At 41.6% G+C, this 12,213-nt stretch overlaps 1 protein-coding gene across 1 annotated transcript in view; it reads right to left on the bottom strand.

Annotated features, from left to right (window-relative positions):
• LOC126236399 (cyclic nucleotide-gated cation channel subunit A) overlaps positions 1–12,213 on the bottom strand; it is a 587,655-nt gene that overhangs the window by 24,745 nt on the left and 550,697 nt on the right. The window contains exon 10 of the mRNA XM_049945692.1: positions 183–582. Within this exon, the coding sequence (XP_049801649.1) occupies positions 183–582 (400 nt within the window). The remainder of the gene's footprint in view (positions 1–182; positions 583–12,213) is intronic.

The raw sequence follows: 12,213 nt of genomic DNA, 5'->3' as shown, positions 1-12,213 counted from the left end.
CTACTGTAGTCTACGCTTACTTACGGTATTCTACGATAGTTTTACAGCTCTGCAGCGTACACTGTGCTGCTGAGTAAAACAAGTCATTCTGGATACTCGTCGAGTCTGGTGTGGGGAGACCTAGCTTTTAATGACTTAGACTAGAGTTTACTATAGTAGAGAAGAATGAGTAGCGGACGTACCGAGACGGTCGACCTTGTCGGCGAGCGACTCGCGCTCGGCCTGGGCGCGGTGGAAGGCCTCCTCGTCGAGCAGGCCGTCCTTGCGCAGAAGCTGGCAGCCGCGCTCGGTGAGGGAGCGGCGCGCGTCCGGGTAGTCGGCGAGCGCCTCCCAGAGGTCGCGCTTGGCCAGGCAGAAGAGGTCCGAGTAGCCGAGCGAGCGCACGTTGGCCGTGCGCCGGTTGCCGGTGCGGTTGCCCGCGATGTCGAGCACGCTCACCTCGCCGAAGACGGAGCCGGCGCTGAGCGTGGCCAGCACGGTGTGCCCGTCGTCCGCCACCACGCTCAGCCGGCCGCGCTTCACGATGTACATCTCGCGGCCCACGTCGCCCACGCGGCAGATGTAGTCGCCAGGGCTGAACACCTGCGCAAGCGAAAGCGATCGGCCGCTCAACCCGCTGCCCTGTCAACATCTCGCGGTGTCCCTACACTTGGCAGCCATCTGCTGTTGGTTTTTCTGGCGAGCTCGATGGACCATTCGTGTGATCGCGAGGAATGTGGCCGACATAATGCTAGGGATATACTCTCCGTGTCACTTCTTCACCGATAGGCTTGCAAAGGGTTCGCGAGCTGGTTGCTAGCAAGTATACACTCACCTTTACTGAGCGAGCAAAAAAAAAAAAAAGAGTGCGAGCAAGGCACTTAGGGCGAAGTGCGTCTGTTCATTGTCCCCAGTGTTGCAGACTTAGATGGAGAACGAAACCAGTGTGTGTGTGTGTGTGTGTGTGTGTGTGTGTGTGTGTGTGTGTGTGTCGTCAAAGCCAAAAGTGTTGAGGAACTCCCCAGAATGGTGATGAATTCCGGTAACACCGCTAGCATGTGATACAGAGTCGTTAATTGTAACGTGCAGCTACTTTCAGAGATCCAGTGTGGGTTACAATTGTCGTATGCCAGCGAAACTTGGTAGATATTCCAGTGCACTAATGCGGAACCGATTGGTACATTAGCTTAATTGTTTTAGTTGCAAATATTTGTCATGTATTGTTGTTTTTTCTGACATGTTCTACATCCTGGAGGACCTCCTCACTACGGATCAATTGGAATGAAAGTAAATCTAATCTAATCTAATTGACGCTGGAAAAAAATTAGTTCCAATTTTGGCCACCAGGTGCAAATGTGGTGCTCTACAGCACCTTATTGACATCTCTGGTACCTGTATTGGACGAACTGCGTAAGTGGCAGTTAATAATAAAACAAGCATTATATCTTTCTCACTTGCTTGACATTTCCTGCCCACATCCTGTTCCTAATCCATTACATATGGAAATATTCATTTACGTCTGTCTTTCATTCATAGCTCCAGATTTGCACCTGGTGGACATAATTGGAACTATTTTATTCCAACGACAATCGATTTCGCATTAATGTAGTGCCATATCTACCAATTTTCGCTGCCATATGATAATAGCAGCCCACAATGGATCTCTGTGAGCAGCTGTGCTTTAATTATAATCACCCAGTACAATGTTATTGATCTATTGGCAGTACGTGTTCTCGAACCCAACGTTGATTAAAAGGGAATGTATGTAACAATGCTTATATGACATATTCCTTAAAACAAACGATAAAAGTAGCTATAAAATCATTTATTACAAATCGTTAAGGAAAACGCGTAAATTATAGTGAACTATGTATATTATATTCCATAAAGCAAATTCTGGACACGTTTACTGACATGTATTGGAGACGTAAATGTAACGGGTTGTTTGGTATGTTGACATGTTTTATTAAGGACAACAAAGTTCACAAATTATTTGAATAGTAAAACTGTACTGTCAAGGAACAGACATTGTCGTTATCAAACTGATTCTCACTGAACTATGCAAAAGACGATTTTTAGAGAAAATCAGATTGTCTTGACATTTTTCAGTAATTGTAATACTTTGCCATGTTTTGTATTACAAAATTGTACTTTTTCTCATATTCTGAGTCGTTAGGAATTTGTAAATGTAAGGATCTATTAAGGTTACAACATTAATCAAAATATGGCTAGTAAAAATGGAAGTTCGTAAAAGTAGTATTATGTAAAATGCCTACAAATGATAAAGAAGTTGTAAAATATTTTTATGTATTCATTCCTATTACTAATATTTTTTACTTTCAGTGTCGTGTAATGTGACTAGTAGTCACTCGAACTTGAGGAAATGAGTACAGTAAAAATTGAGTACGGGGAACTGTACGTACTAATAATGAATAAAATACAGTGCACTACTAAGTGGAATCGACATCCTTCCGCGATAGGGGGAGGCGAGCCTTACCCACATCGAATCCGCCTCGTGGATTAACGACGAGGACTGGAGAGCCGGCCAGCCTGCGGTTTCCCATATTCATCTAGATAAATACCGCACTGGAACCCACGTTCTGCCTCAGATAAACGCTATACAAACTTTTAGAAAACTTTGTCACACTTCAACGAATATTTGCCCTCGGTGCAGATGGGTGGGATACTCAGATTCTGTCCCCGTCCCAGGGGAGTGGAGTGGGAGTAGGAGGGGGGGGGGGGAGGCGAAGGAGGAAAAAAGTCACGGTGGAACCTACAGCTCCATTTGGAAAGCAAAACCTTGTCCTAAAATTATTATTTGAAAGAATCGAACACCCGCTCTAAGGAGCTAAACATGTAATAAGATTCAAGGACGACAGCTTCATTTATAAACAAAAAATTGTAGATAAACATTCTTAGAGTTCATATTATTTTATTTTTTGACTTACACTGTCTTGAACTATTGGCAGTCTCCACACACTAGCACTGCGACCCAAGAAATGCATTTGTCAGATTGTGTTGAACTAGTTTTATTGATGTTATGAGCAAAGCCTAGTCAGCTGTGGAGACGAAAACCAGTCAGGCAAGGAATTCAAGCATAACCATTCGCAAGAATCAATCGCCGAACGGATGAAGTCCGGTATCACGCGAAGAAGCCGCGCTCTATACGGCCTTTACTACCACGGCCTACCATCGGTAAGTGTAATAAGCTGACGATCCTACGACCGCCACCAGCAGGAAATGCTGATAATAAACAGCTAGCGGGCAGCGTCTCTCAGATCCCTTTTTATTACAATGTCAAGAGGGCAAGGTGAAATGTCCATGGATTAACGCGGTGGTGACGTTGACGTCAATGAATTTCGTTACTTTGGTGTCTGCTGTTGCGTAGTAACGTAAGTCGACTGCATTTTCATCTCTGCTGTTCAAAGCATCGTGAAGTGGGTGGCAGAGGCTACTTCCCACTGTGCCACGTACTAGGATTTTCTCCCGCTCCAACGGCATATCGAGTGTGGGAAGAATGAGAGCTTAATCCTTTCACTACCAGTTTTATTTCAAAAACATTGATGTATGGTTATTTTAATTAATGTCTTAGTCGGAAGAAACAAAATGAAACGAATATTTCCCGCCGTTTCGTTTTCTAAGGCGGCTGGGGTGGAGGTTAGGACATACGGGGTTATTCCTAAGTACCTGCAGAGGGTTCAGAAGACGAGTGTGCAAAAACTACAAGACATATCAAAGTGAATGGAAACTTGATAAACAACAAGCCGGAAGTCGCAAACACTTTGAATAATCATTTTTTAAATGTTGTAGAGAAAATAGGATCTAAATGTTCATTAGAAGAAGCAAGGCAGTTAATGGAAGAGGTCTTACCCACACCATTTGATACAACTGAAATTCCACCCACATCTCCTGCTGAAATTAGGAAGATAATAAACTCTCTCAAGAATAAAAGCTCACATGGAATTGATGGCATTTCCAGCAGGATAATAAAAGCTTGTTCCCAAGAAATAGTGGGATTCTTAGCCACATATGTAATAGCTCTCTGTAGCAGGGTATCTTCCCAGATAGACTGAAGTATGCCATTGTTAAACCACTGCATAAAAAAGGTGATACGTCTGATGTCAACAACTACCGCCCAATCTCTCTTCTGACTGCCTTATCCAAAATTTTTGAAAAAGTAATGTATTGTAGAGTAGCTTCACACCTTTGTAAAAATAAAGTTTTAACAAAATGTCAGTTTGGTTTCCAAAAGGGTTTTTCAACGGAAAATGCTATATATACTTTCACTAATGAAATATTAAATACTCTGAGTAACGGAAGCCACCTGTTGGGATTTTTTGTGATCTATCAAAGGCTTTTGATTGTGTAAATCATGGAATACTTCTAGATAAGCTCAAGTACTGTGGTATGAGTGGGACAGTGCTCCAATGGTTTAAATCATACCTATCTGGAAGAGTGCAGAAAGTTGAAATAAGCAGTTCACGTAATATGCAAAAAACTGGTGATTTCTGAAACTGGTGAACAATCAAGAATGGGGTGCCACAAGGTTCGGTCTTGGGTCCTCTGCTGTTCTTAATACGTATATATTAATGGCTTGCCATTCTATATTCACGAAGATGCAAAGCTGGTACTTTATGCCGATGATACAAGTATAGCTATCACACCCAACAGACAAGAATTAACTGGTGAATTGTAAATGATGTTTTTCAGAAAATCATTAAGTGGTTCTCGGCAAATGGGCTCTCATTAAACTTTGACAAAACACAATATATACAGTTCCACACAGTAAATGGAATGACACCATTGATAAATATAGACTTCGACCATAAATCGGTAGCTAAGGTAGAATATTCAAAATTTCTAGGTGTATGCATTGATGACCGGTTGAACTGAAAAAAAAAAACACACACATTGAGTTCAGCTACTTATGCTATTAGGGTCATTGCAAATTTTGGCGATGTACATCTGAGTAAATTAGCTTACCATGCCTATTTTCATTCTCTGCTTTCCTATGGCATCATATTCTGGGGTAACTCATCATTGACTAAAAGAGTGTTCATTGCACAAAAGCATGTAATCAGAATAATTGCTGGAGCTCATCCAACATCATCCTGCAGACACTTATTTAAAGAGCTAGAGATCTTCACTGTAGCCTCACAATATATATATTCACTTATGAAATTTGTTATTAACAATCCGAACAAATTCAAAAGTAATAGCAGTGTACGTGGCTACAACACTAGGAGAAAGGCTGATCTTCAGTGCTCAAGGTTAAATCTAACTTTGGCTCAGAAGGGGGTAAATTATGCTGCCACAAAAGTCTTTGGTCACTTACCCAATAGCATCAAAAGTCTGACAGATAGCCATATAGCATTTAAAAGGAAATTAAAAGAATTTATTAATGGAAACTGCTTCTACTCATTAGATGAATTTTTTGATATAATAAGTGGGGTAATTTCCCCAACGACACAAAAAAAATTAAAAATATTAAGTGTCATAGTGTCATGTAATATTTTGTGTAATGTAATATCTTGTATAGACACATTTTATTAACCTGACACGTTCCATATCATTACGAAGTGTCGTATTCATGATCTATGGAACAAGTACTAATCTAATCTAATCTAAATATCGAAAACAGACACACACCAGTAGAGAGAGCATCTCTCCAAGCTTGTAATGAACTACGTGTGCTCAGTATTTGCTTATTTTGTGATGTGGCAAGTGTGAATTCGTGGGCGCAAGTCATTGACACGATGAGTCAGGGAAAGTACGAAGGCAGCCCGCTTTGAGAAACTTGGTACTTCGATGTGACATTACCGTGGCGGCGGTTAACAATGACACTTGAGGACAGCACAACCACAGCTGCAGTCTGTAATTATAAGAATTGTGCTAACGAGTAGTAGGCTACCTCTTACCAGTGGGACATTCATACGTAGCAGTAACGTGCAACAAATTCCAATTGGTTCTCTGTCAACCTGTCGTGGGGGACATACGTGCCGATGGTAGTCGAAGGATTAAACGCCTCTCCGCGCCCTGTGATGAGGCAAATTCAGAGTCGCGGTCCCTACGGGAGCGATACGTAGGGGGATGTACTCCGTTCCTAAATTCCTCACTACCGCTGGTTCTTGAAACTTTGTAAGCAGGCTTTTGCGGGTGTAATTGGTCTCTGTCTTCAAGCATATGCCTGTTCAGGATTTTCAGCATCTCCCTGGCGCTCTCTTGCGGACAAAACAAATCTCAGTCCATTCGTGCTGTCAACTTTACAACGGAACTATCTGTTGCTTGGCAGTACTCAGTTTTAATTACTGAACTAATCTGATAACAACGCTGTCTCTAATTATACCTGTTAGCACAGCATAGTCTCTTTCTATGTTAAGTAAAGCAGTCATCAAGACTGTTTTGAACACCACAGACCTTTACTTGGCGTAGTCGTGTTGGAGATGGTACGCCGTTGCTTTCCTCCGACCTCTAAACTGACTTGCCCAGTCGGTTATAGGACGCCCTACAGTTTAAGCTGGATTCCGAACCACGGCATTTTTCACTGCCAGAGGTGGAAGAAATCGTAAGTTGATTGATAAAAACCCTAGAATCGCCTGTGGATCGAACCCGATGCCTTTGGAATTGTAGTCTGGCACTTTTCCACTGAACTACCTTTTCCTTCTTTATTCTGTCCTCCTGTCTATCCGTTTCTTTGTCTTTGGTCGTCATCAGTTTCCTGCCGATGTCGCATAACACGTTTAAAACTCCATCGGTGAAAATTTCTCTCAGTTTTATTATTGTTATTATTATTATTATTATTATTACAGAGGGTTGCCAGTTCTCTTACCGAACACGGTGAGCTACCGCTCCGGCAGCCACCGAGCCCAGTTCTTCCAATACGAGTTAACAATGTTTGCTTTGCGAAATATAAAATACGTAATTTTCAATAGATTAATTAATTTAATACGCAGAATAATTATATTTATGCAACTTTTGAGTGGTAGTATCGTGTTTGCGTTCTGCTCAAATTGATAAATTGGAATGCCCTGCCGTCAATTTCTTTCTTTTTTTTACGATTTATTCTCAACGAGTATTTATCCAAAGTTGTGAAGGTTGACAAATCTCTTTTTGTAATTTCAAAAATTAAGAAACAGTCACTGACTTCGAACGCATCATCCGTTTGCATGAATACGATTCGAGTGAAGGACTTCTGATGATGATTCAAGTGAAGGAAGTCCGAAAACTGCAATCACAGATGAAAAAGTCGAGGATGTACATAGTACGGTATAGAACGAGTACTGATAAAAGGTGCACCAAACAGCTGACGCCGTAGGCATCAGTTGAAGAAGTGTGGTACATCTGATATTAAGAATCACCTGAGAGAAGGTTCTGTGCAATATGTGTGCTGCATTTGTTGAATTCCGATCAGAAACAAATGAGAAAAATAATTTACTATTTTAAAAACAATTCAGCTGATGTTGTGCGCCGATTTGTCACTGTGCATTAAACTCTGAGCCACCACGGCTCGTCAGAAACGATACAGAGAACCAGTTCTTTGGGCGGAAGCCAGTGTGCTCGCTCGATCGAGATTGAAAACGCTACTGTTGTTATTGATTACTTTGCAAAGTGTAAACCAATAACTTGCGAATATTAGACAAGTCTTCTAGGTCAAATAGATGAAAAATTACGCGAGATGAGGTCGATGTTGCGAAAGAGAAAATAATCCATCCTTTTTTCTTGGAAAATGCAACCAATCACAAAGGTGGTTTGACAGCTTGAAATCTGAGGGGTTTGAAGCTAGAATCACACCTATCCATCACACCCTGTATTCTCTGAGTTCTGTATATTGCAGATGTAAGGGAAGTGTTGGCTGTAATATATAATTTGAGTCCAATAAAGTCATGGCTGCCATATAGGTTATGGATATTTTGCAGTCTCTCCAGAATCGCACTTGAAAAATAGAAGCGTTCACTGGAGAAATGTTTCACAGGGTGCGGTGATGTAAAAGGGACTACGTTGGGAAATAAGGCTCACTGTCAGGTCAAGAATTTTCTTAATTAGTATTGATAAACATTTCGCATTGAAATCAATCACTGAAATTGCGACCATCAACGTGGTGATGCCGAAGAGGTCGGTACTGAACTGCCCCGAAACAACGTTACATTGTAAGCAAGCGACTTTAACTTTCAGATTATGTGCACCGAAGGTTTCACGTGGGCTTCATACAGTTACTTAAATGAAAATCCATTTTTGACTGGTGACTTACCAAATGTAGGGGAAAGAGTGGCCCAAAATGACACACCGGTACTAGGAAGTTAATTGTCTTCTACAGCTCATATACGCCAATTAAAATTATGTAAATGCAATTCTGTATTATACTGAGGTTTCTAGACAAAAATGCTGACATGTCATTTTGGGTTGCCCGTGGGGCAAAATGACACATCTTTTCTCTTAGCAGCGTTGTTCCTTATTTTTACTAATAAATTTTTTGTGGTAGCATAATTATAACTTACACATATATTATACCTTAAGTAAGTTTTATAGCTGTAATCCTAACAAATTAACAATGTCCGTTAATAAAGTATATCTAACTTTATGACGAATTATTTCCAGAAACTTAGAGTCCTAGAACTCAGTTACAAAAAAAAAAAAAAGTATTTGTTGTTGCTAGTTACTGTTTCAATTTCTAACAGGCTTTTTATGGACAGACATTCTGCATTTCATTTCAGCAGCTGTAAGATACGTGACGGAGCAGTGCAAAAACCATGTAGTTGTATGTCATTTTCCCCTGTTCAATAAGCGTAATCTTTGATCATAACCTCGAAAACTAACAAACACATAGCAAATCTTCCACACAAATAATCAACACCGCACAATTTTAAAGTTACTTACGTGGACTTAAGACAATCCTTTCCCGCGTTTCACGCCACTAAACGGAGGCAGCAAAGGTTGATGGCTTGTGGGCAAAGTGTAGTCACCACGAGCAATCGAGGCTGTGATCTATATTTACATCTACATTTATACTCCGCAAGCCACCCTAACGCTATCACGCTTACCAAATAACCCTGTGACGAAACGCGCCGCTCTTCTTTGGATCTTCTCTATGTCCTCTGTCAACCCGACCTGCTACGGATCTCACACTGACGAGCAATATTCAAGTATAGGTCGAACGAGTGTTTTGTAAGCCACCTCCTTTGTTGATGGACTACATTTTCTAAGGACTCTCCCAATGAATCTCAACCAACAATTAATTTTATATGATCATTCCACTTCAAATCGTTCCAGATATTTTACAGAAGTAACAGCTACCAGTGTTTGTTCCGCTATCATATAATCACACAATAAAGGTTCCTTCTTTCTATGTATTCGCAATACATTACATTTGTCTATGTTAAGGGTCAGTTGCCACTCCCTGCACCAAGTGCATCGTGTATAAGGTCTTTCAAAAAGTAGCCTAAAACGAATTTGTTTCTATGTGAGTTGGTAGCATTGTTGTAGCGATACAGAACTCTGCGATCAATGAGCTGTGCAGTGATTGTGCGCTGTGAGTTTTAGTACTTTTTCCATACTATGGACAGGTTCACATCTGCGGGAAGGCTGCACACAGCGAAAACACACTATAAAATGGCGAATGCTGGACTAGGAAATTCCGTACAACAGTCGAGTTTTCAGGGCTACAAGGGGCGGTCAGACACCATATATTGATTTCCGTTCTTTAGTCTCATGATATACTAGTGAGAATTGTCTGCTAGGCTGTTTCTTCTTCGAACTAAATTGAATATAAAACAGTAACAAATCAGACGAATTTTTGATAGAAATCTATACAATTTACGACTCTCTTTCAGGAGACCACGTACAAGGCTGGCAATTACAATGGGTTGGCCCGGCTTTTCGGAGCGAAAGTCAATTAACGGTACGTTTACGGTTCCTCTTCCAGACGGGAACTTCTCGGAAGGTACCCCGTTGTGCTGTTATATCAAACTTTTCGTAATTGTTCTTGGAACTCAGAAGCCTGTACATTCTCTCTCTCTCTTCCGAAATTTCCGAATGGATGTACAGTTTGTAGGATACAGGTAGCGTAGTCGTCAGGAAGTAGGACAATACTCCGTCTTGTGCAGGCAGGAAACTGCCGGGTCTTTCTACATCGTCAAAGCAGGTGATAAAGCTGTCTAGGTTTGTACTTAACTGCTCGACCAAAAACGGGGAGAGACTTGGCGATGCAGCATTGCTCCTGGCCAGTAACGAGTCGATTCACACGTATACAGCCACTGAGGGTATCAAGTATGAATACCACAGCCAGTCTTTTGATTCAAGAGTCTTAGTTCCCTGGTCGTGCAGTGCGTATCCCAAAATTCAGTGTTGTTCATTATCATTTACTTCAAATGTTCAAATGTGTATGAATTGGTTCAAATGGTTCAAATAGCTCTGAGCACTATGGGACTTAACATCTAAGGTCATCAGTCCCCTATAACTTAGAACTACTTAAACCTAACTAACCTAAGGACATCACACACATCCAAACCCGCGGGAAGATTCGAACCTGCGACCGTAGTGGTCGCGCGGTTCCAGACTGAAGCGCCTACAACCGCTCGGCCACAGAGGCCGGCTGTGTATGAATTCCTAAGAGACCAAACTGTTTAGGTCATCGGTCCCTAGGCTTACACACTACTTAAATTAACTTAAAGTAACTTATGCTTAGAACAACATACACGTCCATGCCCGAGGGAGGACTCGAACCTTCGGCGGGAGGGGCCGATCATTTACTTCACCAGCCTTGTTGCAAATTAGTTTCTTAAGGTGCAAACGTACGACATTACAGAAGACAGTTTATAGTACTCTTCTATTAACGAACTTTTAATAGCGCAAATGGTGGTTACTTTCTAACCCCAGTATATTTATAGGACATTTCCCGAAAGCAAAATACATTGTTTCCAAACACCACAATCTAAAGACATCTTTTGCACTCTGTGGAGAGCATAAATGCTACTAGCGGCCGAAAGCAACAGACTTAAAAAGCTGCCGTTGACGGTGAGATATCAAACGAGTTTTAGATCCCACGTTGAAAATGGGTGGTGTAGTGGTATTCGCTTGTATACAGGGTGAATTACCTAAAACTTGCAACGCAAATATAGCGGAAATGGAAAGTGCTACTGCTGTGCGGTTTTCATAGAATCGATTGGTAGTCAGGGGCTCGTATTGTTAGTCAATCAACAGATTGCAATCATATTTAGAAAGTGCATTTTTTTGTGCAAACATATACTTTTTTAATGGAACAGTGCCTGTTGATATCAACAGGCTAAAAGTGGGATGGATTAGAATGTCAGTGTCGTTTGTTGCAGAATTCTATGGCGAGTCCGTTTTAGAAATAATGTATTTTGAAAAGTTTCAAAACCGATTCTTTTTTGTGCCACTCAACTTATGGAGTTGCTAGGTACGATGATGTTACGTTTGCTTAAACTGTGCTTGGTGTTCCTTGAGTCCAGTACGACATGCTAGTCAGTGTTTGACAGTCCAGGCAGTAGGTCGTGAATGCATAATCCGATTTACCATTGCAGAAAAAGCCGACATGTTCAATGTCTGAAGAGTATAGGAAGAATGCAGCTGGTTCTTGTTCGGTGTATGCGGCAGGAATCCCAATAAACGTCAACAATCTCGGCAGTTATTTATCAACCCCTTCAACCAGTTACGTGAAAGTGGTAGTGTAACACCTAGACAACGTAACAGACGGAAACAAGTGACGAGAGAAGAGGAGAAAATTAATGTTCTCGCTGCTGTTACAGTTGATCCGCAAGTAACTCCCGCGCAATCGCACGGGGAAGTGGCCTGAGTCAGGAACATGTCCTGCGCATTCTCCATCGACGTAGGTGCAATCCCTGTCACATCTCTCTCCATTAAGAGTTGCATGGAAACGGTTATGAGAATCTTGAAACTTCCTGGCAGATTAAAACTGTGTGCCGGACCGAGACTCGAACTCGGGAGTTTTGCCTTTCGCGGGCAAGTGCTCTACCATCTGAGCTACCCAAGCACGACTCACGCCCCGTCCTCACAGCTTTACTTCTGCCAGTACCTCGTCTCCTGCCTTCCAAACTTTACAGAAGCTCTCATCATTATGAGAATCTTGTTAACTTTTGTACGTGGGCATTACCACAGGATACTGCAGATGTATCATACATCTTGTTTAGTGATGAAGCTACATTTACATACCATCGTCAGGTAAACCGCCGTAACATGCACTGTTGGCCTGTTGACAAT

This window comes from Schistocerca nitens, chromosome 1, assembly GCF_023898315.1.
Source record: "Schistocerca nitens isolate TAMUIC-IGC-003100 chromosome 1, iqSchNite1.1, whole genome shotgun sequence".
Lineage (NCBI taxonomy): Eukaryota > Metazoa > Arthropoda > Insecta > Orthoptera > Acrididae > Schistocerca > Schistocerca nitens.
The sequence above is the reverse complement of the archived record's forward strand: the minus strand, read 5'-3'. Positions and strand labels throughout refer to the sequence as shown.